This window comes from Tachyglossus aculeatus, chromosome 21 (assembly GCF_015852505.1).
Source record: "Tachyglossus aculeatus isolate mTacAcu1 chromosome 21, mTacAcu1.pri, whole genome shotgun sequence".
NCBI classification, from domain to species: domain Eukaryota; kingdom Metazoa; phylum Chordata; class Mammalia; order Monotremata; family Tachyglossidae; genus Tachyglossus; species Tachyglossus aculeatus.
The window spans coordinates 18,102,540-18,129,086 of NC_052086.1; the positions used below are offsets into that span (position 1 = coordinate 18,102,540).

At 44.4% G+C, this 26,547-nt stretch overlaps 2 protein-coding genes across 11 annotated transcripts in view; both read left to right on the forward strand.

The window, feature by feature from the left end:
• LOC119942004 (sodium/glucose cotransporter 1-like) overlaps positions 1-5,068 on the forward strand; it is a 34,676-nt gene extending 29,608 nt beyond the window's left edge. For 2 of the 9 annotated variants that reach the window (XM_038762637.1, XM_038762640.1), the window contains exon 11: positions 4,818-5,068. In XM_038762637.1, the coding sequence (XP_038618565.1) occupies positions 4,818-5,068 (251 nt within the window). Of the gene's footprint in view, positions 1-1,058; positions 1,072-3,402; positions 3,419-4,783 lie in introns of all 9 variants that reach the window. The other 7 variants (XM_038762642.1, XM_038762644.1, XM_038762645.1 and 4 more) reach the window with 7 other exon arrangements.
• A 5,331-nt stretch (positions 5,069-10,399) lies between these two features.
• Positions 10,400-26,547, forward strand: part of LOC119941945 (sodium/glucose cotransporter 1-like) — a 65,200-nt gene continuing 49,052 nt past the window's right edge. The window contains exons 1-2 of one of the 2 annotated variants that reach the window (XM_038762518.1): positions 10,400-10,641; positions 18,504-18,575. In XM_038762518.1, the coding sequence (XP_038618446.1) occupies positions 10,531-10,641; positions 18,504-18,575 (183 nt within the window). In that variant the 5' untranslated portion in view covers positions 10,400-10,530. Of the gene's footprint in view, positions 10,642-14,324; positions 14,508-18,503; positions 18,576-26,547 lie in introns of those variants that run through there. The other variant, XM_038762519.1, reaches the window with a different exon arrangement.

Sequence of the window (26,547 nt, forward strand, 5' to 3'; positions counted from 1 at the left end):
TTTGATCCAATATGCCATTTTCCTGCTCTATTTCATTTATCTTTGTGCCAAATAATGAAACCAAATAAAAGAATGCAGCTATTTGTAGGCATGCTCAAACTATTCCTTAATGTGTTTCTTATTTAAGAATCCACTGCCCTGATGAATATCAGTTTTTTCCTTCCCAAAGTGTACTTTTCCCTTGTGAAAGAAGCAACTTCCATTAGGACTAAGGTATTTTCAGTAGTTTGAGTGTAAGCCTTTTATTCCTTTCTGAGATAGTTTCTGGTTGAAGCCCCACAAGACATTGTTTCAAACATACATGGGTCAGAAATATGCAGTCACGTCCACATTTTAGAGTGTTGAAGGTAGGCTGCTTGTTCATTTTGATGTAGGATTGAAATGTTCATAACTCTTCCTCTCCTGAGTATCCTCATATTTAATTCTTGAATCTGAACCGGGTTCCAAGAAAGGAATCTTAATTCTAACTTTCAAACAAAAGCCTGGTAACTGGAATTTGCATTTTTGCCTCTCAATTCAGTGTAAGTAGATAAATGGGTTTGACTTGTCTCATAGTATTTGTAATCTTCTGAGGAAGAAAATGGTTTTAATTATACCTGCAATTATGGTGGCTTTCACTGCAGTCTCATTGCTTCATGGGAGGAGCTAGTAGCTAACCAGCGTTCTGAAGCCAAGAACCAATTAAGCCTTGGTCTTCTCTCCAAGATGAGGAAGGCATAAGCTGAGTGCAGAGGCAAGAAACGTTTTCCCTTCTTTGCACTTCATTTTGTCTCTGCAACCCAGTTTACACCTAGAGGAAAGGAAGAATATCCTGGCAACCTATGCTCAGGCTTGCCTGCTGCTAGGTGAGGGCAAAACCTATTCCCAGAGTGAAGCATGGATTGGAGAGGGAAGAGAGCGGAAGCAGGGGGATTATCAAGGAGGATAGCACAGCAATCAAACTGGGATAAGACAAGAGCCCGGTGACTGTTTCCATGGAGAAGAGTAGATCCTGGAAATGTTGTGGAGGAAGAACTGAAAGCTTTTGTCAACAGGATGAATTGGATATTGAAAGAGAGGAGAGAGTCCAAGGTAATGCTAAGGTTATGGGCTTGAGAGTTAGGGAGGATAGTAGCCATGTCAATTGAAGCAGTGTGGCATAGTGGACAAAGCATGGGCTTGGAAGTCAGAAGACCTGGGTTCTAACCCCGACTCTGTCGCTTGCTGGGTGACCCTGGGCAAGTCACTTAACTTCTCTGTTCCTCAGTTTCTTCAAATGTAAAATGGATATTCAGTACCTGTTCTTCCTTCTACTTAGACTGTGAGCCCTAAGTGGGACAGGGACTCTGGCCGACCTGATTAACATATCTACTCCAGCTCTTACAGCAGTGTTTGACACGTAGTAAGCATTTAATAAATCCATTAAAAAATTGCGATGGGAAAGTTCAGTTGACAAGGGGATTTGGAAGGGAAGAAGTGTTCAGTTTTGGGCACGTTGAGCTTCAGGTGTCAGTGGAAAATTCATGCAGATATGCCCTGGAGGTTGAAGGAAATGCGAGACTGAATGGAAGGGGATTTTTCCAGAGTTCCAGCATTCACATTCCAACAGCATCTAGATTACTTGTGTCCTTAAGCTTGGCTGTGAAGAGTTGGTTGAATAAGTTTGTACTTAATACATTAGCCTGTTTACTCCACTGATTGACGGGGAAAAAGTTATATAAAGCCCCTTCAATTCTGAGAGGGTTAATTGTTATTATTGGGCCAGTAAACTCAGAACAGGCAACAGTTGTCACACCCATACAGTTTGGTGTTTAGTAGGTACCAGAACTTCAGGATGCTGATTGTTTTAAATGAATTTTATTAGACTTACGAAGTCCAATCAGAGGCGGTTCTATTGATCTCTACCCTTTTCTATATCTGACATTCATTCATTCAATCGTATTTATTAAGGGCTTACTGTGTGCAGAGCACATGCAGCAAAGATCATATGTGCTGTGCTCTGCTGAGGCCAAAAGCCACATTTTGATTCCGGGAACTTATAGTTAACAGTGCTTATTCTTCAGAAGCCAATTTCTGGGAATCCTGGCTAAGATCTTTTTACCAACAATGGGGAATGAACAGTTTTCTTCTGAAAGAGTGAAATTTTGAAATTCTGTGACTTTTCCTCTGTATTTCATACATTGAGAGAGCCTTTGCCAGCAGTGAACAGTATTTCCCACCTTTGCTTGCAGGTGAACCAACAGATTCAGTTCCAATAATGGTGGTGACTTTGATAGGTTGTAGCAAGGACCATCTCTTCACTTGTTGGCAGGTTAATTATTCCTTACACAGCCTCATCCTTAAAGGTGGAAAGTGTGCTCAGGAAAAGTGTTGTTGCCAACTCCGTAAGATTTCATCTTTGTCTACGGTGAGGGAGGTGCCCTCTACCATCTTCAATGATCCTTTGGTGGTATATATGGATCTATAAAGCTTCTTCACAAATACAAAGAAATCTGTGGTTTGAGTATTGCCTTGTATAACCTTGGGCCCCCTCAACTTCAGCATACCACCACTTATTGTGCATGTTCCTTTGTTTGTTCTCTGTATAGATCAAAGTGAACTTTAATTAGACTCTCTCTGATTATGATCCTGAGGAAGAGTGAGGTGTTGATGATGCATTGTTGTTGCTGCTCTTTGGTCTCAGAGTCTTTTTTTGTCAAACATTTGTTGCGCTTTTTTCAAGCAATGTCGATAGTCTCAATGACTGCATGAAGGGCAGTATTTTCATACAGACAGTATTTCATAGACACTCATTTGCTGCTCTCCTTGGGTGCAAACAGATGGGGTTTCTTGCTTTTCCCCTCAGAGGGGTGAAGAGACACCAGGAGCATGGGGTTTTGGATGGTTCTTTCACCAGAGGCTTGTGGGACAAAAGGTGCCCGGCCCCCACCCCATGGAAATTCCCATAATAATAATAATAATAATAATAGAATTTATTAAGCACTTACTATGTGCAAAGCACTGTTCTAAGTGCTAGGGAGGTTATCACGTGATCAGACTGTCCCGCGGGGGGTCTTAATCCCCATTTTACAGATGACATAACGGAGGCACAGAGAAGTTAAGTGAGTTGCCCAAAGTCACACAGCTGACAAGTGTTGGAGCTGGGATTTGAACCCATGACCTCTGACTCCAAAGCCCGTGCTCTTTCCACTGAGCCACGCTGCTTCCATGATCTCCTCCTCCAGCCTGGGAAAGGGGGAGAGACACCAGCCTGTTAGTGAGGCAGTGTGGCCTAGAGGATAGAACACGGACCTGGGGAGTCAGAAGGACCTGGGTTCTAATCTCGGCTCATGCCTGTTGTGTGATCTTGGGCAAGTCGGTCAAAGGCGAGAAACTAAAGATGTACACAAAAGAAAAAAGGAAATGAAAGAACAATTCAAGCAGGAGGAGAATATCTCCAGTGCTGTGGTGATCTAGCTCAGTGAGATTCTGTCCAACTGGGAAGGCGTGTAAGTAAAAGAGTTTGTCAGCAGTGGAAACTTGTGTAGTTTCCTGTTTCTGTCCCCTTTTTCCTAGGTTTCTGGTTACACTGCTCGTTTTGATTTTAATCCTTTTCCCTATTGATAATCCTTAGTTTAGCCCAGGTGCCGGTAATTTTCTTGTGAAGAAGAGTCAAGCAAAATAAAACCTTTGAGGAGTGGACACATAGAGAGCCAGTTGCACAATGTAAATCCGCGATTAACAACCTAACTCTTGCCCCCTGCCCCCCCCCACACCTCCACCCTTCATGCAGTGCTTGCTTGGCAGTTGGACTTAATTAACCTCTAACCTCCCCCACCCTCACTGAGGGAGGTGTATCCAGGGCTACTTGGGTTTATGGGGCCCCCAGGTAATATGTAACATTATTACATTACACCTCGAGTGATGCAATGTGATATTAGTGTCTGTTTTCCCCTCTAGACTGTAAGCTCATTGTGGGAAGGGAAAGTGTCTGTTGTTGCATTGTACTCTTCCAAGTGCTTAGTACAATGTTCTGCCCACAGTAAGTGCTCAGTAAATACAATTGAGTGCTTTACTTCTCTGTGCCTCAGTTACTTCATCTGTAAAATGGGGGTTAAGACTGTGAGCCCCAAGTGGGACATGGGCTGTATCCAATCCCATTTGCTTGTATCCATCCTAGTGCTTAGTACAGTGCCTGGCACATAATAAGCACTTAAATACCACTTAAATATTACTAGTCCTCTTCCCTACTGGACCACCAAGACTTGTAGCTTGGAAGAACGTTTTAATTGATGGCAGCTGTCACTTGACTTGAGCTACGAGGAGTCTGAAGCTGTGCTTCTCTATCAGAAGTGCCCCATTACTCCTATCATGTTTACCACTGCCCTTGTCTCAAGCTGTTTTGTATTTATTGCTTCATTTTCATATGTCATCTTAAGGTGGCTGTCACCAACCTCCTTCTCCCCCTGTCCCTCCTGCCTTCATTTTTATTTTGCGAGCCCCTTTGGGTTCACCTGTATATTCTTTTCCAGCATTTAGTACAGAGCACTGAACACAGAAGACACTAAAATAAATGCCTTTACCACTAGTCTGATAGGGACTGCTCTGTCACTGCAGACTTATTTGTTCTCTAGGAATTTCACTTTCAGTTATTGACAGTTTGGGGGTCGCTTTGTAGAAAATTGTTTTTATTTTAAGTGAGAATTGAAACAGATTATATAATAATCAGTCAACACCCATGCCACACAGGATGTCAGTAGAATGACCATTCCTCAGGTCTCACTGCCAGGCAAATGATATAATCAGTATGCTACTCACTCCTTAGAACACAGGTGAAGATATCTTTTTTAACCATTCAGAAAGTGAACTATTGCTATTTTCCCTTGATGTAGAAGTTCCTGAGGAAAATAAAGGGTGCATCAAACGTGCCTATGATTTATTCTGTGGTTTGGATAAAAAGGAAGGCCCCAAGAGGACTGAAGAAGAGGAGAAAGCCATGAAGATAAAGCTGACTGACACTTCAGAGAAGCCCCTTTGGAGAAACATAGTGAATATCAATGCCATTATTCTCCTGGCAGTTGCTGTCTTCCTTCATGCTTACTATGCATAAATCTTATTCTGAGTTATAAAATTTGGTTACAAAGGCTTGGATATCTTTACTCATTTTCAATATTCCACTCTGTCATTACAAGTTTAATACAATTGTAAATTATGCCAAACAGAATAATTGTATGCATCTACATTCACAAACATTTTCATTCAAAATTTCACAAAACCCATATATAAATCTGTTTTCTTGACATTTTACTTCACCTCATGTGGTTTCAATGCAGACACTGCTATTCTTTAAGTTTTTCTTTAGGTGAAAGTCTAACTGATCATTCCCTTTGGATCTTCTAGTTGAATGATATAATTTCTTTACACCCTTATTATTGGGGATTTTTTGCTCCACAGGAAACTGCCCAAGTGTCAAACATCAGTAAGAGGACTTGGGGAGGGTGGGCTCAATTATAATCAATCAATTGTATTTATTTACTATGTGCAGAGCACTGTACTAAGCACTTAAGAGAGCACACTACAACAGAATTACCAGATACGATCTCTGCCCACAATCAGTTTACAGTCTAGATGGGGAGAAACTCATTCATTTATTCATTCATTCATTCAGTCATATTCAGTGAGTGCTTACTGTGTGCAGGGCACTGTACTTAATGTTTGGGAGTGTGCAATGCAACAATAAACAGACACATTCCCTGCCCACAGTAAGCTTACAGTCTAGACAGAGAGACAGACATTAATGTATATGAATGCACTATATTGGAATCACCTCCCGTTTTTACTTAATATAGGGCAAAGTTATTCTCTTTATAAAATTCAAGTGTGTCTAGAAATTACTTCCAGCAGCATGGCTCAGTGGAAAGAGTGGCTTGGGAGTCAGAGGTCATTACTAGTTGAAGTGAATCAATCAATGGTCAGAGGTCATTACTAGTTGAAGTGAATCAATCAATGTTATTTAGGGAGCATTTACTTTGTTCAGTGCAATGTACTAAGTTATAATTATTATTATTATTATTATTACTAAGTGCTACGGAGAGTCCCATGCAGTGGCGGCGACTGTCCGTTGCGGGGTTCCTGATTTTCTTGTGACTAGAACAGTGCCCGGGCACCGGTATTATCACAATTACCGTTCTTTTGCAGCATTATTTTAAGCAACCATTTATCACTATTCTCACTGTAGGAAGAGAATCAAATCAATAACATTTATTGAGCACCTACGAGGAGCAGAGCAATGTAGAAGCAGCATGGCTTCGTGGAAAGAGCGCGGGCTTGGGAGTCAGAGGTCATGGGTTCTAATCACGACTCCGTCTCATCAGCTGTGTGACTTTGGGCAAGTCACTCCACTTCTCTACGCCTCAGGTCCCTCATCCGTAAAATGGGGATTAAGACTGTGAGCCCCAGTGGGACAACCAGATTACCTTGTATCTCCCCCAGGGCTTGGAACAGTGCTTGGCACATTGTAAACGCTTAACAAACACCATCAGTATTATTATCATTTTAAGGTGGAGTGGTTCCATGCTTCTTTGACGTACAAAATAATCCTTTTTGTATTTTTTTTGGGGGGGGGAGCATATACGAAGTTTGCTGTGGGTGAACTTGCCTTTTAGGGAAATCCAATATGAGTGACATTTGGAAGAAGAATCCACTTAATACGATTCTTCCATCAATATTAGCTTTATGATGTAGTTTGTGTTTTCTGTCAGTACAATAAGTGAGAGAAGTGCTAGGCACAGGTGATTCAAATGGGAAAGCAGTTTTACCACATAAACAGTGACCTCTTAAGCCCCTTAATATTGTCAGCTGCTAAGTAACAGTGCGGTTTATAAACATTTCCTGAAGATACACAAGTATACAACATTGTCTTTTCAATGACACTACCAAACAAACGTTTGAGGAATACTTCCTGCCCACTTTTAATGTGCCAGGGCAGGGCTTTCATTTAGTTGGCCCTCTGTTTCTCATGCTTGGCCAGAAACCACAGTTCCTACAAATCTACTTCATAGCCAGCAATGTTCCAAGGTGTAGTCAAAATGGAAATCTGAAGTTGGACACAGTTATAGGTTCACAGAAATTGGGGTTTTTAAGAGCCAAGAGAGAGCCTCTGATGACCATTTGGCAGAGAACCTTGGGGATGCCACAACTTCCCTGGGCCTCAGTTTCCTCACCTGTAAAATGGGGATTCAATACCTGTTCTCCCTCCTGCTTAGACTGTGAAACCCAAGTGGGACAAGGGACAGTGTCCATCCTGATTAATCTACCCCAGCACTTAATAAAGTGCATGGAACCACTAATTATTATTATTATTATTATTGTGTTATGCTGATAAAACTTCAAAAAAATGACCGTTGCTCTGCCTGAGTGCAGATAAAGTGATAATTATAATTGTAGGACATATATACGTTGCCGACTTGTATTTCCCAAGTGCTTAGTACAGCTCTGCATACAGTAAGCGCTCAATAAATATGATTGAATGAATGAATTAACTAAGAGCTGATGAGCACCTGTATATATGTATATATGTTTGTACATATTTATTACTCTATTTATTTATTTTACTTGTACATATTTATTCTACTTATTTTATTTTGTTAATATGTTTTGTTCTCTGTCTCCCCCTTCTAGACTGTGAGCCCACTGCTGGGTAGGGACCGTCTCTATGTTGCCAACTTGTACTTCCCAAGTGCTTAGTACAGTGCTCTGCACACAGTAAGTGCTCAATAAATACGATTGAATGAATGAATAAATGAGTGGAGATAGGAAGACCCCCTCCAAATGAGAGGAAGACCAATTCCAAATCCAATTATCCCTCCAAAGCCTTAATACCCACCAGATGGGAAACCCCAGGAATCACTTCCCAAGGACAAAGGAAGGGTTTTCATTCATTCAATCATATTTATTGAGAGCTTACTGTGTGCAGAGCACTGTACTAAGCGCTTGGGAAGTACAAGTCGGCAACATATAGAGACGGTCCCTACCCAAGAATGGGCTCACAGTCTAGAAGGGGGAGACAGACAACAGAACAAAACATGTAGACAGGTGTCAAAACTGTCAGAATGAATAGAATTACAGCTATATGCACATCATTAACAAAATAAATAGAGTAGCAAATATGTACAAGAAAAATAAATAGAGTGCTAAATCTGTACAAATATATACAAGTGCTGTGGGGAGGGGAAGGAGGTAGGGCAGAGGAGGGGATGGGGAAGAGGAGAGGAAAAAGGGGGCTCAGTCTGGGAAGGCCTCCTGGAGGAGGTGAGCTCTCAGTAGGTCTTTGAAAGGACGAAGAGAGCTAGTTTGGCGGATGTGGGGAGGGAGGGCATTCCAGGCCAGGGGAAGGACGTGGGCCAGGGGTTGATGGTGGGACAGATGAGAATGAGGTACAGTGCAGAGGTTAGCGGCAGAGAAGCGCTAACCCGTGGGCTGTAGAAGGAGAGAAGGGAGGTGAGGTAGGAGGGGGTGAGGTGATGGACAGCCTTGAAGCCGAGAGTGAGGAGTTTTTGCTTGATTCGTAGGTTGACAGGCAGCCACTGGAGATTTTTGAGGAGGGGAGTGACATGCCCAGAGCGTTTCTGTACAAAGGTAATCCAGGCAGCAGAGTGAAGTATAGACTGAAGCGGGGAGAGACAGGAGGATGGGAGATCAGAGGAGGCTGATCATTCATTCATTCATTCAGTCGTATTTATTGAGTGCTTACTGTGTGCAGAGCACTGTACTAAGCGCTTGGGAAGTACAAGTTGGCAACATATAGAGACAGTCCCGACCCAACAGCGGGCTCACAGTCTAGAAGGGGGAGACAGACCACAAGACAAAACATATTAACAAAATAAAATAAATAGAATAAATATGTACAAATAAAATAGAGTAATAGGGTTGTGATGTGAAGGTGTATGGGGGGCTCCTAAGCCCCGACTTTTGAAAGGCTTGGTGTGGGGCAAAAACTCCTCACCCTCGGCTTCAAGGCTGTCCATCACGTCACCCCCTCCTACTTCACCTCCCTTCTCTCCTTCTCCAGCCCAGCCTGCACCCTCCACTCCTCTGCTACTCACTGTGCCTCGTTCTCGCCTGTCCCGCCGTCCACCCCCGGCCCACGTCCTCCCCCGGACATGGAATGCCCTCCCTCCCCACATCCGCCAAGCTAGCTCTCTTCCTCCCTTCAAGGCCCTACTGAGAGCTCACCTCCTCCAGGAGGCCTTCCCAGACTGAGCCCCCTCCTTCCTCTTCCCCTCCTCCCCATCCCCATCCCCCCACCTTACCTCCTTCCCCTCCCCACAGCACCTGTATATATGTATATATATTTGTACGTATTTAATAATAATAATGATGATGGTATTTGTTAAGCGCTTACTATGTGCAAAGCACTGTTCTAAGTGCTGGGGGGATACAAAGTGATCAGGTTGTCCCATGTGGGGCTCACAGTCTTAATCCCCATTTTACAGATGAGGGAACTGAGGCACAGAGAAGTGAAGTGACTTGCCCAAAGTCACACAGCTGACAATTTTTTATTACTCTGTTTTATTTGTACATATTTATTCTATTTATTTTATTTTGTTAATATGTTTTGTTTTGTTCTCTGTCTCCCCTTTCTAGACTGTGAGCCTGCTGTTGGGTAGGGACCGTCTCTAGATATTGCCAACTTGGGACTTCCCAAGCACTTAGTCCAGTGCTCTGCACCGAGTAAGCGCTCAATAAATACGACTGAACGAATGAATGAATGTTTTGTTGTCTGTCTCCCCCTTCTAGACTGTGAGCCCGCTGTTGGGTAGGGACCGTCTCTAGATGTGGCCAACTTGGACTTCCCAAGCGCTTAGTCCAGTGCTCTGCACACAGTAAGCGCTCAATAAATACGACTGAACGAATGAATGAATGTTTTGTTGTCGTCTCCCCCCTTCTAGACTGTGAGCCCGCTGTTGGGTAGGGACCGTCTCTAGATGTGGCCAACTTGGACTTCCCAAGCGCTTAGTCCAGTGCTCTGCACACAGTAAGCGCTCAATAAATACGACTGAACGAATGAATGAATGTTTTGTTGTCGTCTCCCCCCTTCTAGACTGTGAGCCCGCTGTTGGGTAGGGACCGTCTCTAGATGTGGCCAACTTGGACTTCCCAAGCGCTTAGTCCAGTGCTCTGCACACAGTAAGCGCTCAATAAATACGATTGATTGATTGATTGATTGATTCTAGACTGTGAGCCCGCTGTTGGGTAGGGGCCGTCTCTAGATGTGGCCAACTTGGACTTCCCAAGTGCTTAGTCCAGTGCTCTGCACACAGTAAGCGCTCAGTAAATGCGACTGAATGAATGAATGAATGAAGTGAGGGGGGGGCCTCCTTTGGCCACCACGCTGCACGCGCTCGGCGTCAACGGTCAATCGCGGAAGGCCTGAGACGCGACGACAACGACGGACGGGCCTCGTCGGGCCTAGTCAGGCCTCGTCAGGCCCCGTCAGGCGCCATCAGGCCCCGTCAGGCCCAACAACGAGCAGAGGGAAACCACTTGAGGAGGGAGGCCGTGGCTGCCGCCATGGAAAGCCCCCCCAGCCTGGCCAGGAGGGCCTCCGAGCGGATCAACAACGCGTTGGACATCACCGTCATTGCGATTTACTTCGTGGTGGTGATGGCCGTGGGGCTGTGGGTACGTCCGCCGTATGCGGGAAACCACCAGGCGGGAAAGGCCGCTCGGGGAAGGGGCGAGGACCCGCTGAGGGGTGGTTACAAGTTGAGGATTTTTTTATTTTGCTGTCTTTAACGAATTTTGAAAAATAACTTACTAAAGTAACGTCGAATCACTCTTTCCTTGCTTAAAATGACGCGGCAAAAGAACGGAAATAGTGATAATACTGGGGCCCGGGCACTGTTCTGGTCACATGAAGGGTAGGGACTGTCTCTATCTGTGGCCGAATTGTACTTTCCAAGCGCTTAGTCCAGTGTAAGCGCTGAATAAATATGATCGAATGAATGAATGAATGAGTGAATGAAGAAAATCAGGTCCCCCTAACGGGCAGTCGCCACCACTGCATGGGACGCTCCGAAGCGCTTAGTACAGTGCACCGCCCAAAGTAATAATAATAATGGCATTTATTAAGCGCTTACTATGTGCATAGCACTGTTCTAAGCGCTGGGGAGGTTACAAGGTGATCAGGTTGTCCCACGGGGGGCTCACAGTCTTCAACCCCATTTTACAGATGAGGTAACTGAGGCCCAGAGAAGTTGTGACTTTTTTTTATAATGGCATTTATTAAGCACCTACTACGTGCAAAGCACTGTTCTGAGCGCTGGGGAGGTTACAAGGTGATCAGGTGGTCCCATGTGGGGCTCACAGTCTTCATCTCCATTTTACAGACGAGGTAACCGAGGCACCGAGAAGTGAAGTGACTTGCCCAAAGTCACACAGCTGGCAGTTGGCGGAGCCGGGATGAATCCATCGATGCTATTTAGGGAGCGCTTACTTAGAGAAGCAGCGTGGCTCAGTGGGAAAAGCACGGGCTTTGGAGTCAGAGGTCGTGGGTTCAAATCCCGGCCCCGCCAACTGTCAGCTGTGTGGCTTTGGGCAAGTCACTTCACTTCTTTGGGCCTCAGTTACCTCATCTGTAAAATGGGGATGAAGACTGTGAGCCCCCCGTGGGACAACCTGATCACCTTGTAACCTCCCCAGCGCTTACAACAGTGCTTTGCACATAGTAAGCGCTTAATAAATGCCATTATTATTATTACTTTGGGCGGTGCACTGTACTAAGCGCTTCTGAGAGTCCCATGCAGTGGCGGCGACTGCCCGTTAGGGGGACCTGATTTTCTTCATTCGTTCATTCATTCATTCGATCATATTTATTGAGCGCTTACTGTGCGCAGAGCACTGGACTAAGTGCTTGGAAAGTATAATTCGGCCACAGATAGAGACAGCCCCTACCCTTCTTGTGACTAGAACAGTGCCCAGGCCCCAGTATTATCACTATTTCTGTTCTTTTGCCGCATCATTTTAAGCAAGGAAAGAGTGATTCAATGTTACTTTAGCAAGTTATTTTTCAAAATTCGTTAAAGACAGCAATCGCCTAACCCCCAAATATTTTAATATTCGTTCAACCGTATGTATTGAGCGCATACTATGTGCAGAGCACTGTACTAAGCCCAGATGGGAAGCCCCTGGGGTTCACTTCCCAAGAAAGGGAAAAAATAGTTCATTCATTCATTCATTCATTCATTCAATCGTATTTATTGAGCCCTTAATGTGTGCAGAGCACTGTACTAAGCATCTGGAAAGTACAGTTCAGCAACAAATGGAGATAATCCCTATCCCCCTGCTGCCAGTCCTCAAACGGTTTTCAGGCAGTTAGCTGTATTTATGGAACGCTTACTGTGCACAGAACACTGTACTAAGTGCTTGAGATAGTACAACATGACAATAAATGGGCACCTTTCCTGCCCACAGTGAGCTTACAATGTAGAGGGGGAGACATTAATAGAAAGAAATAAATCAGAGATTTGTACATAAGCGCTGTGGGGCTGGGGGTGGTGGTGAATGAAGACAGCAAGTAAGGGCGACGCAAAAGGGAGTGGGAGGAGATGAAAGGATGATGTTGATGGTATTTGCTATGCGCTTATTATTCGTTCATTCAGTCGTATTTATTGAGTGCTTACTGTGTGCAGAGCACTGTACTAAGCGCCTGGGAAGTACAAAAAGGCAACATATAGGGATGGTCCCTATCCAACAACGGGCTCACAGTCTAGAAGGGGGAGACAGACAACCGAACAAAACATATGTGCCAAGCACTGCGTTGCTTAGTGGAAAGAGCAGGGGCTTGGGAGTCAGAGGTCGTGGGTTCTAATCCGGACCCTGCCACTTATCAGCTGGGTGACTTTGGGCAAGTCACTTCACTTCTCTGGGCCTCAGTTACCTCATCTGTAAAATGGAGATTAAAACTGTGAGCCCCACGTGGGACAACCTAATTACCTTGTATCAATCCCAGCGCTTAGAACAGTACTTGGCACATAGTAAGCGCTTAACAAACACCATCGTCATCATCACTGTTCTAAGCGCTGGGGTATCTACAAAGTCATCAGGTTATCCCACGTGGGGCTCACAGTTTTAATCCCCATTTTACAGATGAGGGAACTGAGGCTTAGAGAAGTGAAGAGACTTGCCCAAAGTCACCCAGCTGACAAGTGGCGGAGCGGGGATTAGAACCCATGACCTCTGTCTCCCAAGCCCGGGCTCTTTCCCCGAAACCAGAAGGCTTAGTCAGAGAAGCAGCTATGGCTCAGTGGAAAGAGCCCGGGCTTGGGTGTCAGAGGTCATGGGTTCAAATCCCAGCTTTGGGCAAGTCACTTAACTTCTCTGTGCCTCAGTTCCCTCATCTGTAAAATGGGGATTAAGACTCTGAGCCCCCTGTGGGACAACCTGATCACCTTGTATCCTCCCCAGTGCTTGGAACAGTGATTTGCACATAGTAAGCACTTAAAAAACGCCAGCATTATTATTATGGCGATTGTGACACCTGTCTGTATGTTTTTTTTGTTGTCTGTCTCCCCCTTCTAGACTGTGAGCCCGTTGTTGGGTAGGGACTGTCTCTCTATGTTGCCAACTTGTACTTCCCAAGCGCTTAGTCCAGTGCTCTGCACACAGTAAGCGCTCAATAAATATGATTGAATGAATGAATAAATACGATTGAATGAATGACAGCCTGTGTCCAACCTGATTTGCTTGTATCCACCGTGGTGCTTGGCTCATAGTAAGCTCTTAATGTTTATTACTCTATTTATTTATTTTATTTGTCTTGTACATATTTATTCTATTTATTTTATTTTGTTAATATGTATTTTGTTGTCTGTCTCCCCCTTCTAGACTGTGAGCCCGCTGTTGGGTAGGGACCGTCTCTGTTGCCAACTTGTACTTCCCAAGCAATAAGTCCAGTGCTCTGCACACAGTAAGCGCTCAATAAATCCGACTGAATGAATGAATTATTAATATAGGGAAAGCCGCTTGGAGGAGATGCAAGTAAGGCTTTGGAGGGAGGGAGAGCCACTGTTTCCCGCTCCCCGATTTTGGAAACTCCCTCCTTTCCTCGTCGCCTCCCTGGCCCTGCAGGCCCCTGAGAGGGCGTTTCATTCATGCATTCAGTCGTATTTATTGAGCGCTCACCGTGCGCAGGGCACTGGACTAAGCGCTTGGGAAGGACAATTGGGCCACAGAGAAGAGACAATTCCCACTCATCAACGGGCTGCCGGTGTAGACGGTTGGCGTCGCGGCGGTTGGTGTTTAACGGTTGCCACCTCAGCCCCGCCTCCTTAGGCCCGAGGGGCGACCAAGGCCAAAGTTGGAACGCTCCCAATCGCCGGGAAGAGGCGGGAAGCGCCGGGAAAAGGCGGGAACGGGAGGCTGGGCCCATCGCCCCCATGGAAAACCCCGGCCCCGTGGCTAGGAGCACTTCGGGGCGGATCAACAACACGTTGGACATCTCCGTCATTGTAGTTTACTTCGTGGTGGTGATGGGCGTGGGGCTGTGGGTACGTCAGGGAAGGGGCGGGGGCTGAATTCAAAGATGCTATTTTTGTTCTTGGTGCAGAACAATCAATCAATCAGTCAATCGTATTTATTGAGCACTTAACGTGTGCAGAGCACTGTACTAAGCGCTTGGGAAGTACAAGGTGGCAACATATAGAGACAGTCCCTACCCAACGGTGGGCTCACAGTCTAAAATCTGTGAACACCGCACTCTTGTATTCATTCATTCTTTCAGTCGGATTTATCGAGTGCTCACTGTGTGCAGAGCCCTGGACTAAGCGATTGGAAAGTACAGTTCGGCAACAGATAGAGACGGTCCCTACCCACCAACGGGCTCACAGTCTAGAAGGGGGAGACACACAACAAATTGTATTGTACTCTCCCAAGAGCTTAGCGCAGTGCTCTGCCCACAGAAAGTGCTAAATAATAATAATAATAATAATGGCATTTATTAAGCGCTTACTATGTGCAAAGCACTGTTCTAAGCGCTGGGGAGTTTACAAGATGATCAGGCTGTCCCACGGGGGGTTCACAGCCTTAATCCCCATTTTACAGATGAGGGAACGGAGGCACAGAGAAGTGAAGTGACTTGCCCAAAGTCACACAGCTGACAAGTTGTGGAGCTGGGATTTGAACCCATGACCTCTGACTCCAAAACCCGGGCTCTTTCTACCGAGCCACACTGCTTCTCTATACCATTGATTGGTATGGTGCCTGGCACATGGTAGTGCTTGACAAATGCTGCAGTTATAATAATAATAATAATAATAATAACGATGGCATTTACTAAGCGATTACTATGTGCAAAGCACTGTTCTAAGCCCTGGGGAGGTTAGAAGATGATCAGGTTGTCCCACATGGGGCTCACAGTCTTAATCCCCATTTTACAGGTGAGGTAACAAAAGACTCCGTTCAAAGCCCCCAACCTATTGCCTTGATTCTGGACTATCCAACTTGATTTACCCATTCCCTAGTCTGGGGAGCCTGTGGGTGGGGTTGAGACTGCTGAATGGGCCAGGTGTGATGAGTTTAGAGAGGTCGGTGTGTCAGTGTGGGATCAGGTGGGAGGACCAGATTCAAATTGCCCCACCACGCTTCCCCCACCCCTCCCTTCCCAGCCCCATTCAGCCTCTTCACATTCCCTGATGCTCTGAAACAGGTTCAGATGGCAGGGACAGTCAGCTAAAAAGAAAGACCAGGGCAGTTTTCCTACCCACCTTCCAGCTGTCCCCAGAATCCCTGCCTCTGCTTCCACACTAGGAACTGGAGGAGTGAGTAATATTTAATTCCTACTTAAAAAGAACTCCCTTGCTATTAATTATCATTTATAATTCAGATGCAGGATCCTCCAGACTCATTTCACTTTTTCCCACAGTCTTCTCATTCCCCCGCTTTACCTTTCTTACCTACTCAGTCCCCTTAAATATCTGCTGGGTACGTCCTGTTCTGGATTCTTTTAACTCAGTGGCCTCCATTTTTCCTCCCCAAATAGCCATGACTGGTTTACTTAAATCAGTTGTATTTATTGAGTGCTTACTTTGTGTAAAGCTGTACTAAGTGCTGGGGAAAGTACAATACAATGATAAACAGTGATATTCCCTGCCCAAAACGAGTATACAGTCTAGAAAAGTAGCTGTAGTCCTCCAGTACCTTATACTACTCCAAGAGATAAGTTTCTGTTTGTGGCAGAATGATTATAATGCTATATAATGCATTATGTATTAGAGAAGCAGCATTGCTCAGTGGAAGAGCATGGTCTTGGGAGTCAGAGGTTATGGGTTCTAATCCCAGCTCTGCCACTTGTCAGCTGTGTGACTGGGCAAGTCATTTAACTTCTCTGTGCCTCAGTTACCTCTTCTGTCAAATGGGGATTAAGACTGTGAGCTCCATGTGGGACAACCTGATCACCTTGTATCCCCCCAGTGCTTAGAACAGTGCTTTGCACATAGTAAGCACTTAACAAATCCCATTATTATTATTATAAATTATATTAATGCCTGTCTCTTCCCTCCCACCCCCAAGACTCTAAGCTTGTTGTGGGCAGAGGGACCGTGTCTGTCAACTCTGCAAACAGTAAGCACTCAATAAACACCCATCATGATGATGATGTTAGGTAGTGTTTGTGGTTATTCTGGGCCTTGCAGCTTGCTTTTCTGATTTTTCCTTCAACAGACATTCTTTTGGGGAAGAATGGGTTGTGGAGATGATAGGAGTTGGCAGAGTTTGCAACAGAGTAGAAGTGAGAAACTAAAAGGAGGGAGGAAACTTGGAAGGAGAGAAAGGAAGTTGAGAGGATGTCAGTGCTGTAGGTATGTTGGGATGTGCTCCTGTGAGAATTTTTGTGGGTAAATGTGTTTGGTGGGGGGCTTAAGGAAGAGTATGTATAAGGTAGTTTAGGTGGTCCACCAATTGATTCAGAGCTGATGCATCATTTGATTGGTGCTATGGCCCCGATGTTATTCAGCAGTGTGTTGGGACTGTTTACTGCATCTGTAGCAGACTTAAAGATGGTTAAGAACCATGGCTCCCAACCTGCACTTTTCTTCATCCTCCTAACTCATCTCTTCCTCTTCTACAGTCCCTGTTCCGCTCTTGAGAAGAAAACAAAGAAGTTTGTGTAGTTTTCATTGTATAGACTGTAAACTCTTCATGGTCAGGGGACGTCTGCTAATTCTGTTAAATTTTACCCTCCCAAACACTTAGTACAGTGCTCTGCACATAGTTAACACTTGATAAATGCCATTGATTGATTGATGAATCAAAGTGTTTAAGTGGCCGGCTCTCCAGCCCAGAAATTTGCCCATCTCTGCCCTACCCCTATCTTCTAATCCTGGGTGAGGCTGGGGTGATGATGATGATGATGGCATTTATTAAGTGTTTACTATGTGCAAAGCACTGTTCTAAGCACTGGGGAGGTTACAAGGTGATCACGTTGTCCCATGGAGGGCTCACAGTTTTAATCCCCATTTTACAGATGAGGTAACTGAGGCCCAGAGAAGTTAAGTGACCTGCCCAAAGTCACACAACTGACAGTTGGCGGAGCCGGGATATTTTGGTAGCTATTTACAAGAACAAAAAAAATTAAACAATTTGCTAGTTTTCAGAACAATATAATATTTTTCCATTTGGAAGCAATTCATTTTTAACATTCTCAGTTTTAGAGTAGTAAAGGCAGTGATTTGGGCACTGGAGAATAGAGTTTAGTATCTTGCTTAGTGTTATAAAGTCTGAGTTCTGAGATGGTATTTTTTCAATTGGTAATTTTGGTGCTGGCTAGGATTTACTTGAATTCATTTTCATTCAACTGGATTGATTGACTCTTGCCAATGTGTTAGCTAGCCTCTTTGAAAGCTTCCTCCTCCAGTTCTTTATGAAAGGCCATTTGGCAATTGGTGTTGAAACAAGAACCTACCATTATGGGTGAGCAGAAAAACGGGTGAAGAAAAATGTCATAAATGTTGATTGAACTGTGGTGGTAGTAATTGTTGAATGCCCTCCCACTGTACTAGATGCATGAGAAGTACAGAGTAAAGAAGTGCCACATTCCCTGCCTTCAAGAACTTATACTTTAATGGGGGAGGACAAGCTTAAAAATATGTACAGTTGTAGTCAAAATAAAAAATCAAATGTACGGTTGAATGCCCATATATACAAGAGTGTTGAAGATGATCAGTCCTTGAGTTGGCAGATCTGTATTTACATGTACATCAGGAATGGGTTTAGAAATCAGAGGCTACCATGATAATTGTGAGCATTATAATGAAGAGGAAAATAGCAAAATCAAGGTAAGTACTCCACAAGTGATTTGGAGGCAGTTGTCCGGTGGCATTTAACTGTTCAACTCATAGACAGACTCGGCAATCTTTCAAAACAGCCCAATCAAAGGTCAGTAATCAACCCCATAAGGCACCCTGGGGAGGAGGGAAAAAAAGGTCTTGCTTAGTTGTACAGTCATTTGGTCCAAAATTCGGAGCTTTTAATCAATTATTTCTTCCTAGGCTATGCGGGCGAGTAGTCGTGGAACAGTTGGAGGCTTCTTCTTGGCTAATAGGAATATGTTGTGGTGGCCGGTGAGTGTGGCTGAGAAGTATTTTGGTTAAATCTGTTATTCTCTTTTTGTAAGTGTACCATAAATCAGGGTTGTCATTTGATTTTGTTGTTGGGGGGAGGCTTTAAAAAGTGAACAGTTACGTTTCTGTCCATTGTCAAACCCTATGTTTTTTTTTCCCCACTTCCAAATGTTGTATCAGTGTCACTGAAGTACTCATGTCCCCCGACTCCTCTCCATTGCACTTTTACACTTTTGCTTTCTCCTACCTGTAATTGATTTTAGGGTCTGTCTTCCTACTAGACTGTAAGCTCTTTAAAGGCCGGAATCCTTTCTACCAACTCAGTCGTACTCCCCCAGCAGCTTAGTACAGTACTCTTCACAAAGGAAGTGCCTATTAAATATTAGCAATTAATTGAGGATTTTGTTACAAGTCTAGTGGCCAAAATGACCCAACTACGTTTTCACTTCATTTTTTTACATTGTCCTGCTCTCAGTACTCAAGTAATTCACGCAGGGCAAAGGATAAAGGCATCTTATGACATATTCATGTAGAAAGAGAAGCAGCATGGCTTAGTGGCAAGAGCCCGGGCTTGGAAGTCAGAGGTCGTGGGTTCTAATCCCGGTTTTGCCACTTGTCTGCTGTGTGACCTTGGGCAAGTCACTTAACTTCTCTGTGCCTCAGTTACCTCATCTGTAAAATGGGGCTTGAGACTGTGAGCCCCCTGTGGGACAATCTGATTGCCTTGTATTTACCCCAGTGCTTAGAACAGTGTTTGGCACATAGTAAGTGCTTAACAAATACCATAATTATTAAAGAGAAGTTGGAACTCAGGAAGAGAGGGGAAAAAGTAGTGGACCACACAGAGTGAGCGGACCACAGTTGACATATAATAAGCACTTAAGTACGATTATTATTAGTATTAAAAAGTGTCACATACTTCAGCAAATCCCCCTCCTCAGGTCAACTAACTCTGAAAATAATCTGTGGTACTTGGAGGTGGCAGGGGAAATTTGACGAAATGCAGTGATTATGCTCAGAGCAAAGCAGATAGATGGTCAGAAGTCTTGCAGAGGCAAATTTTTGGCCTGCTAGCCTGCCTCCCACTAACTTGCCAAAAATGCCACCATCACTCGAAGCTACCTCCCCTTCTCTAAAGCTACCTATTTGGAAGCATCCTCATCTCCGGACCAGGGCTGGCCTCAGGCAGTAAACAGGGGAAGCAGTTGCCAGGGGTAGCAGCGAGCTGGTGGTCAAAGATTTAAAACTACCCACTCCCCAGAAGCAGCGCCTGTATGACCAGAGACCTGGGAAAGGAAAGCAGTGGGTCTAGAGGAAAGGGATGTGCTCCATGGCCCGCTCCTTGGCCCTTTTCAGAGAAATGCTGTAGATTTGGAAATTGAAACAGGCTTCTGTATTACATTATTCTGTAGTGATGTAATATAGGTCGGGAAAGGTGGCATGTTTTTCCCTGTTTCAGAATGGCTAAGTGTCTGAAGCTGGTCCTGCCTAGGATAATAATAATAATAATAATAATGGTATTTGTTAACTGCTTACTATGTGCAAAGTATTGTTCTAAGCGCGGGCGGGATAGAAGGTGATCAGGTTGTCCCACGTGGGGCTCACAGTCTTAATCCCCATTTTACAGATGAGGGAACTGAGGCACCATCTGTCCACCTTTTTCCCTTTCACACATGTCCACCTCTTTTCTGATTGCTTTAAAAACCCATACATTCACAGCTAGCCTCAGATATTTTTTCCCCGTTGGTCTTTTTACACTTCCTTTCTCACTCTCATTCTTTCTCTGCTATGCCCCCTCATTCTCTCTCCCCAGCTTGATCATTAACTCTCCACCCCTTCCTCCACTTATTTATTCACCCATCAATCAATCAATGGTGTTTATCGAGTGCATGCTGTGTGTACAGCACTGTACTAAGAGATTGGGAGAGTACAGTACAACAGAGCTGGTAGGCATGTACCCTGCCCACATGGAGATTACAGTCTAGAGGGTGAGAGAGACATTAAAATACAAGATGAGGTTGGGGTGAATATCAAGTGCTTAAAAGGTATAGATCCGAGTGCATAGGCAATGCGGAAGGGAAAGGGAGTAGAGAAATGAGGGCTTAGTCACGGAAGGCCTTTTGGAGGAGATGTGATTTTTAACAACATTTCTAAGGTGGAGAGAGTGGTAGCCTGTCAAAGATGAAGCGGGAGGGAGTTCCAGGCCAGAAGTAAGATGTGTGCAAGGGCTGGGCGGCGAGATAGTTGATCTTGAAGATACAGGGCGTAGGTTGGTGTTAGAGGATTAGTGTGCAGACTGCATTATAACAGCAAAATGAGGTAATTTGGAGGGGTCGAGCTGATTGAGTGCTTTAAAGATGATGGTAAAGAATTTCTGTTTGATGCGGAGGTGGATGGGCAACCACTGGAGGTTCTTGAGGACAGGGGAGACATAAACTTTTTTTAGAAGTGATCTGGGCAGTAGAGTAAAGTCTAGACTGGAGCAGGGGGAGATAGAATACAGGAAAGTCAGCAAGGAGGTTGATGCAGTAGTCAAGGTAGGATAGGGTAAATACATGGATCAGTTTAAGTACATGGATAAATTTGGTAGTAGTTTGGAGAGGAATGGGAGGATTTTAGCGATGTTGTGAAGGTAGAACTGACAGGATTAGGTGACAGGTTATATATGGGTTGAATGAGAGAATTGAGTTGAGGATAATGCCAAGGTTACGGGTTTGCGAAACAGAGAAGATAGTGGTGTTGTCTTCAGTAATGGGAAAGACAGGGAGATGACAGGTGTGGGTGGGAAGATGAGGAATTCTGTTTTGAACGTGCTTTGTTTGGGGTGGTGGCAGTACATCCAAGTAGAAGCGTCCTGAAGGCAGGAGGAAATATGAGACTGCAGAGATGGAGAGAGATCAGGGCTGGAGAGGCTGATCAAACAGGTATTTATTGAGTGTTTACTCTGTGCAGAGCACTGTACTAAGCATGTGGGAGAGTACAGTGCAAGAGGGTCAGCAGACACATTCCTTTTCTACAATGAGTGTACAGTCTAGAGATGGATTGGGGAATCATCCATGAGGGGTGGTAGGTGAAGATGTGGGAGGGAATGAGTTCTCTGAGCAAGTGCATAAGTGGAAAATAGAAGGGGACCCAGAACTGAGCACCCTTAGGGGGTGGGAGGCAGAGGAAAAACCCACAGAACAGAGTGAGAAGGGGTACCCAGAGCTATAGGAGAACCAAGAGCGAAGCCAAGGTTAGATAAATTTTCCAGGCAAAAGGGATGATGCATAGTATAAAGTTGTTTGAGGAGTCGAGGAGGATTAGGATGGAGTAGAGGCTGTTGAATTTGGCAAGGGGAAAGTCATTGATGACTTTAGAGAAGGTAGTTTCCAGAAAGGGGTGAAAGCCAGATTGGAGGGGGTCACAGGGAGAATGGAGGAGAGGGAAGTGGAAGCAATGGGAGTAGACAACTTGCTCATGGAATTTGAAGGATTTGTAGGGAGATGGGATGATAACTGGAGGGAGCCATGGTATCAAGGGTGGGTATTTTTAGCAAAGGGGATACATCAGCATGTTTGAAAGCAGTAGGGGAGAAGCCATTGAAAAGTGAACAGTTGAAGGTAGTGGTCAGGGAGGGAAGTGGGTGGAGGAAGTGTTTTGATAAGGTGTAAACGAATGGGGATCAGGCGCAGATGGAACGTGTAGATTTTGAGATGAGGCCGGACATCTCTTGAATTGAAGAGGAGAGGAGGGAGAAACTGGAGAGGAGCAGGGGTGATTTTAGGGAGATTTAAGGAATAAAATTGAAGACACCTGAGACACTTTATTGATTAATAAAGACACTTTATTGATAATATTGATAATATTGAAGACTTAATTTGGTATTTGGTTAAGCATTTATTATGTACCAAGCACTTTATTGAATGCTTGGGTAGGTACAATATTAATCATAGTCCACATGGGGCTCAGACTAAGAGGAAGAACAGGTATTAAATGCCCATTTTGCAGATGAGGGAACAGAAGCACAGATAAGAGACTTGCCCCAGGTCACAAAGCAGACAAGCGGAAGAGCTGAGAATAGGACCCAGGCCCATGCTCTTTCTTTTAAACTACACTGCTTCTCATCAGGTGTGATCTCCCTAATTTGATCAATTTTATCAGTTAAGTTTGGGGACAGATCATTAGGAGCAAGAGATGAGGGGGTCGAGGTAGTTAAATGTCTGCAACAGCTGGTGCAGCTGGGCAGTGGGCATGAGAGTCCATAAGGATGGAGAAATAATGTTTCTGGGCAGAGGACAGGGCAGAATTAAAGTAAGTGAGGATAAATTTTAGATGGATGAAGTCAGCCTGGGGTCTGATCATTTCACAATTTGAGCCCCAAAGTGGAGGAAAATGTACTGAGGTGGTGATCCATGGTGGCTTTTTTAAAATGGTACTTGCTTTGTGCTTTCTATGTGCCATGTGTGCTAATACAAGAAATCAGGTTGGATACAGACCCTGTCACAGGCTCAGAGTCTGTCGGAGGGAGGGGGGTTTAATCCCCAGTTGACAGATGAGGTAATTGAGGCCCAGAGAAGTTAAATGACTTGCCCAAGTTCACACAGAAGACAAGTGGCAGATCTGGGATTAAAACCCAGATCCTCCGACTCCAGGCCTGTGATGTTTTCATTTAGGTCATGCTGCTTCCCATGGGTTGCAGGTCAGTTGCCCATTTACTCATTGTCTCAGCAACAGCCCATTTCCTTGGCCACTCATCCATGGATCTAATCTTCTGTAAGTCTCTCCTTGCCTATGTCTTTTCAAAAAATCAATAATAGAGAAACAGCTTGGCACAGTGGAAACAGCACGGGTTTAGGAGTCAGAGGTCGTGGGTTCTAATCCCGGCTCCGCCACTGATCAGCTGTGTGACTTTGGGCAAGTCACTTAACTTCTCTGTGCCTTAGTTACCTCATCTGTAAAATGGGGATTTAAGACTGTGAGCCCCACATGGGACAACCTGATTACCTTATATCTACCCCAGCGCTTAGAGCAGTGCTCGGTACATAGTTAGTGCTTAACAAATGCCATCGTCATTATTATTATTATCTTCTGAAAGCCAAATATTTATCAATTTCAGCTCTCCCAAGCCTTGTTTTCTCATATTGATAATAAAATGTCATATATCGTCAGCTCTCTCTTTTCTGCAACAGAGTGAGGCTCGACTGAATCCCATGTGGTACTTCAAGATCAGATCAAATCCCTTAACTCTTATCCGCATGCTTATCGATCAATCAATGGTGTTTATTGAGCACTTACTGTGTGCAGAGCACTGTACTAAGCACTTGGGAAAGTACAGTACAACAGAGTTGGTAAACATGTTCACTACCCACACGGAGCTTACATTCTAGAGGGGAAGACTGACAGTAAAATCAATCATGGATATGCACATAAGTGCTGTGGGACTGAGGGGGGAGTGAATATCAAGTGCTTAAAGGAGACAGATCCAAGGGCAAAGCCGAAGCAGAAGGGAGAGGAGGAAAAAAGGAACTGATGGCTTAGTTGGGAAAGGCCTCTTAGAAGAGATTTGATTTTTAATAAGGCTTTAAAGATGGAGAATGGTGGTCTGTCATATGTGAAGGAGGAAAGAGTTCCAGGCCAGAAGGAGGATGTGGGCAAGGGATGGAGAAGCAGCGTGGCTCAGTGGAAAGAGCATGGGCTTTGGAGTCAGAGGTCATGGGTTCAAATCCCAGCTCCACCAATTGTCAGCTGTGTGACTTTGGGCAAGTCACTTAACTTCTCTGTGCCTCAGTTACCTCATCTGAAAAATGGGGATTAAGACTGTGAGCCCCCCGTGGGACAACCTGATCACCTTGTGACCTCCCCAGTGCTTAGAACAGTGCTTTGCACATAGAAAGCACTTAGTAAAGGCCATCATTATTTAGCAGCGAGATAGATGAGATGGAGGTACAGTCAATAAGTTGGCATTAGAGAAGCTGAGGGTGCAGACTGGGTTACAGTACGAAATCAGTGAGGTAAATTAGGAGGGGGCAAGCTGCTTGAGAGCTTTAAAGCCAACAGTAAGGAGCTTCTGATACAGAGGTGGCTGGGTAATCACGGGAGGTTCTTGAGGAAAGGGAAGAGCCAGGAGGCAATAAGGTCAGTTTGGATGGATTTTTGCAATGTTATCAATGTAGAACTGATGGGATTTGGTGACAGACTGAGTATGTAGGTTGAATGAGAGAGGTGAGTTGAGTATAATGCCTAGGTTAAGGGCTTTTGAGACTTCTGTGGTTTCGTAGGCTGAAGAATTATGGTTCTGTATTGTTGAGGTGGAAAGCTGGCTGAAACCCAGCTGTAATCAGATTAGCAGCCACCAGAGCATACTAGATAGAGTCCCCGGAGCCCTGGAGTACTAGGCTGAACTTCCTATGGCAGCCGGAATCTGGGAAGCAGTCTCTACAATGCTGAGTTTCAGGGTAAAGATGTAGGTGGTTAGCGCTTTTTAATCTGTTTAGTATCCTTACACCCTTGCTTTCCCTTTGACCCTTTCCAATTTTTCTTAAGGGAGAGTGGAGCATTCAAATGTAGTTCTGCCCACGCTTATAGTAGGTGGTAGGGTGAGTCAACCAGGGTGAGCTGCCATAGTAAAAAGGAAGATTCAGTCAATCAATCATATTTATTGAGTGCTTACTATGTGCAGAGCACTGTACTAAGCAATTGGGAGAGTACAGTATAACAGGATTGGTAGGCAGGTTCTCTTCCCTCGATCAGTTTACAACCTAGAGGGGGAGACAGACATTACTATAAATGAGTTATTTATTTATCAATCCACCTGACTGATCTAATATATGTCCTACATTTGGCATCATTAGAGAAAACCAGTGACTCTTGTCTGCATAGGACAAAACCACTTTTTTTTTTTTGAGGGGAGAATACCTTGAATTTTTGTATTTTTCACAATATAAATGTTTCCAGCTTTACATCTAAACAATCGAAAGGGAATTTGCAGCCAGTTCTTTGTTTTATAATACACAACAGCTGAATTTCCTACAGTATCTTGATTAATTGATTGTGGGTTTATGCATAATTCCTGATTGACTTGAGAAGGCAACTTAATTGAAAGCTGCTGACTGAGAATACCAGGGAGCCCTGAATAATTCCTCATTCCCCATCCCCCATTGCCAGTATGCCTAGATTCTACGGACAGGTCTGAGACTCCCAGAATAAGAGCCAGATAAAGGGATGGGGTATGAAGCTGGCAAAGCTTGAAATTCTGACTTTTGATCTGATAGACATCTCCCCTAGGTTGAGCTCTGGTGTTAGACTAGAGGGGTGCGGCGCCATTGTTCTTATCTGCACAGCTCTGTCCCTGTGGATATTGGTTCACGTTAGATTTGCCTTGTGCAGAGGCAGAAGTAAATATTTCAAGTGAACAAAATCCTTTAAACATCACTTTGCCAAGGAAACATGCTCATTGTCTCTGGAAGTTGCTTGAGGAATACCCAAGTGATCCTGGAACTGTCACTGTCAGTCACAAGAGATTTTTAAGCCATTTCAAATTCAGGATTCCTATTAGATAATTTTTGGCCTCTGTTAAGGAACAAAATATCTGGGAGCAGATTTTAAGTGGAGATTAACCTTATATGGTTAATTGCTTCTCTAATAACATTGAATTAAATTTGGTAATTCATTTGAAGGAAGAGGTGGGAGGGAAGTGATGAGGAATGTCAATTAGTAGTTTTTATTGGGTGCTTAATGTGTGCAAAACACTGTACTTAGTGCTTGGGGAAGTACAAAGAGACATGGTCCCTACCCACAAGGATCTTACAGTCTACAGAGGAGACAGACTTTGAAATATATTACAGATTTAGAGGAGTATAAAATAAGGATATGTACGTAAGGGCTGTGGGGCTGGGTTGAGAATTAAAGTACATAAATGTATAGGCGATGAAGAGAAGAGGATGGGTAACAGAAATGATGACTTAGTCAGAGAAGGCCTCTTGGAGGAGAT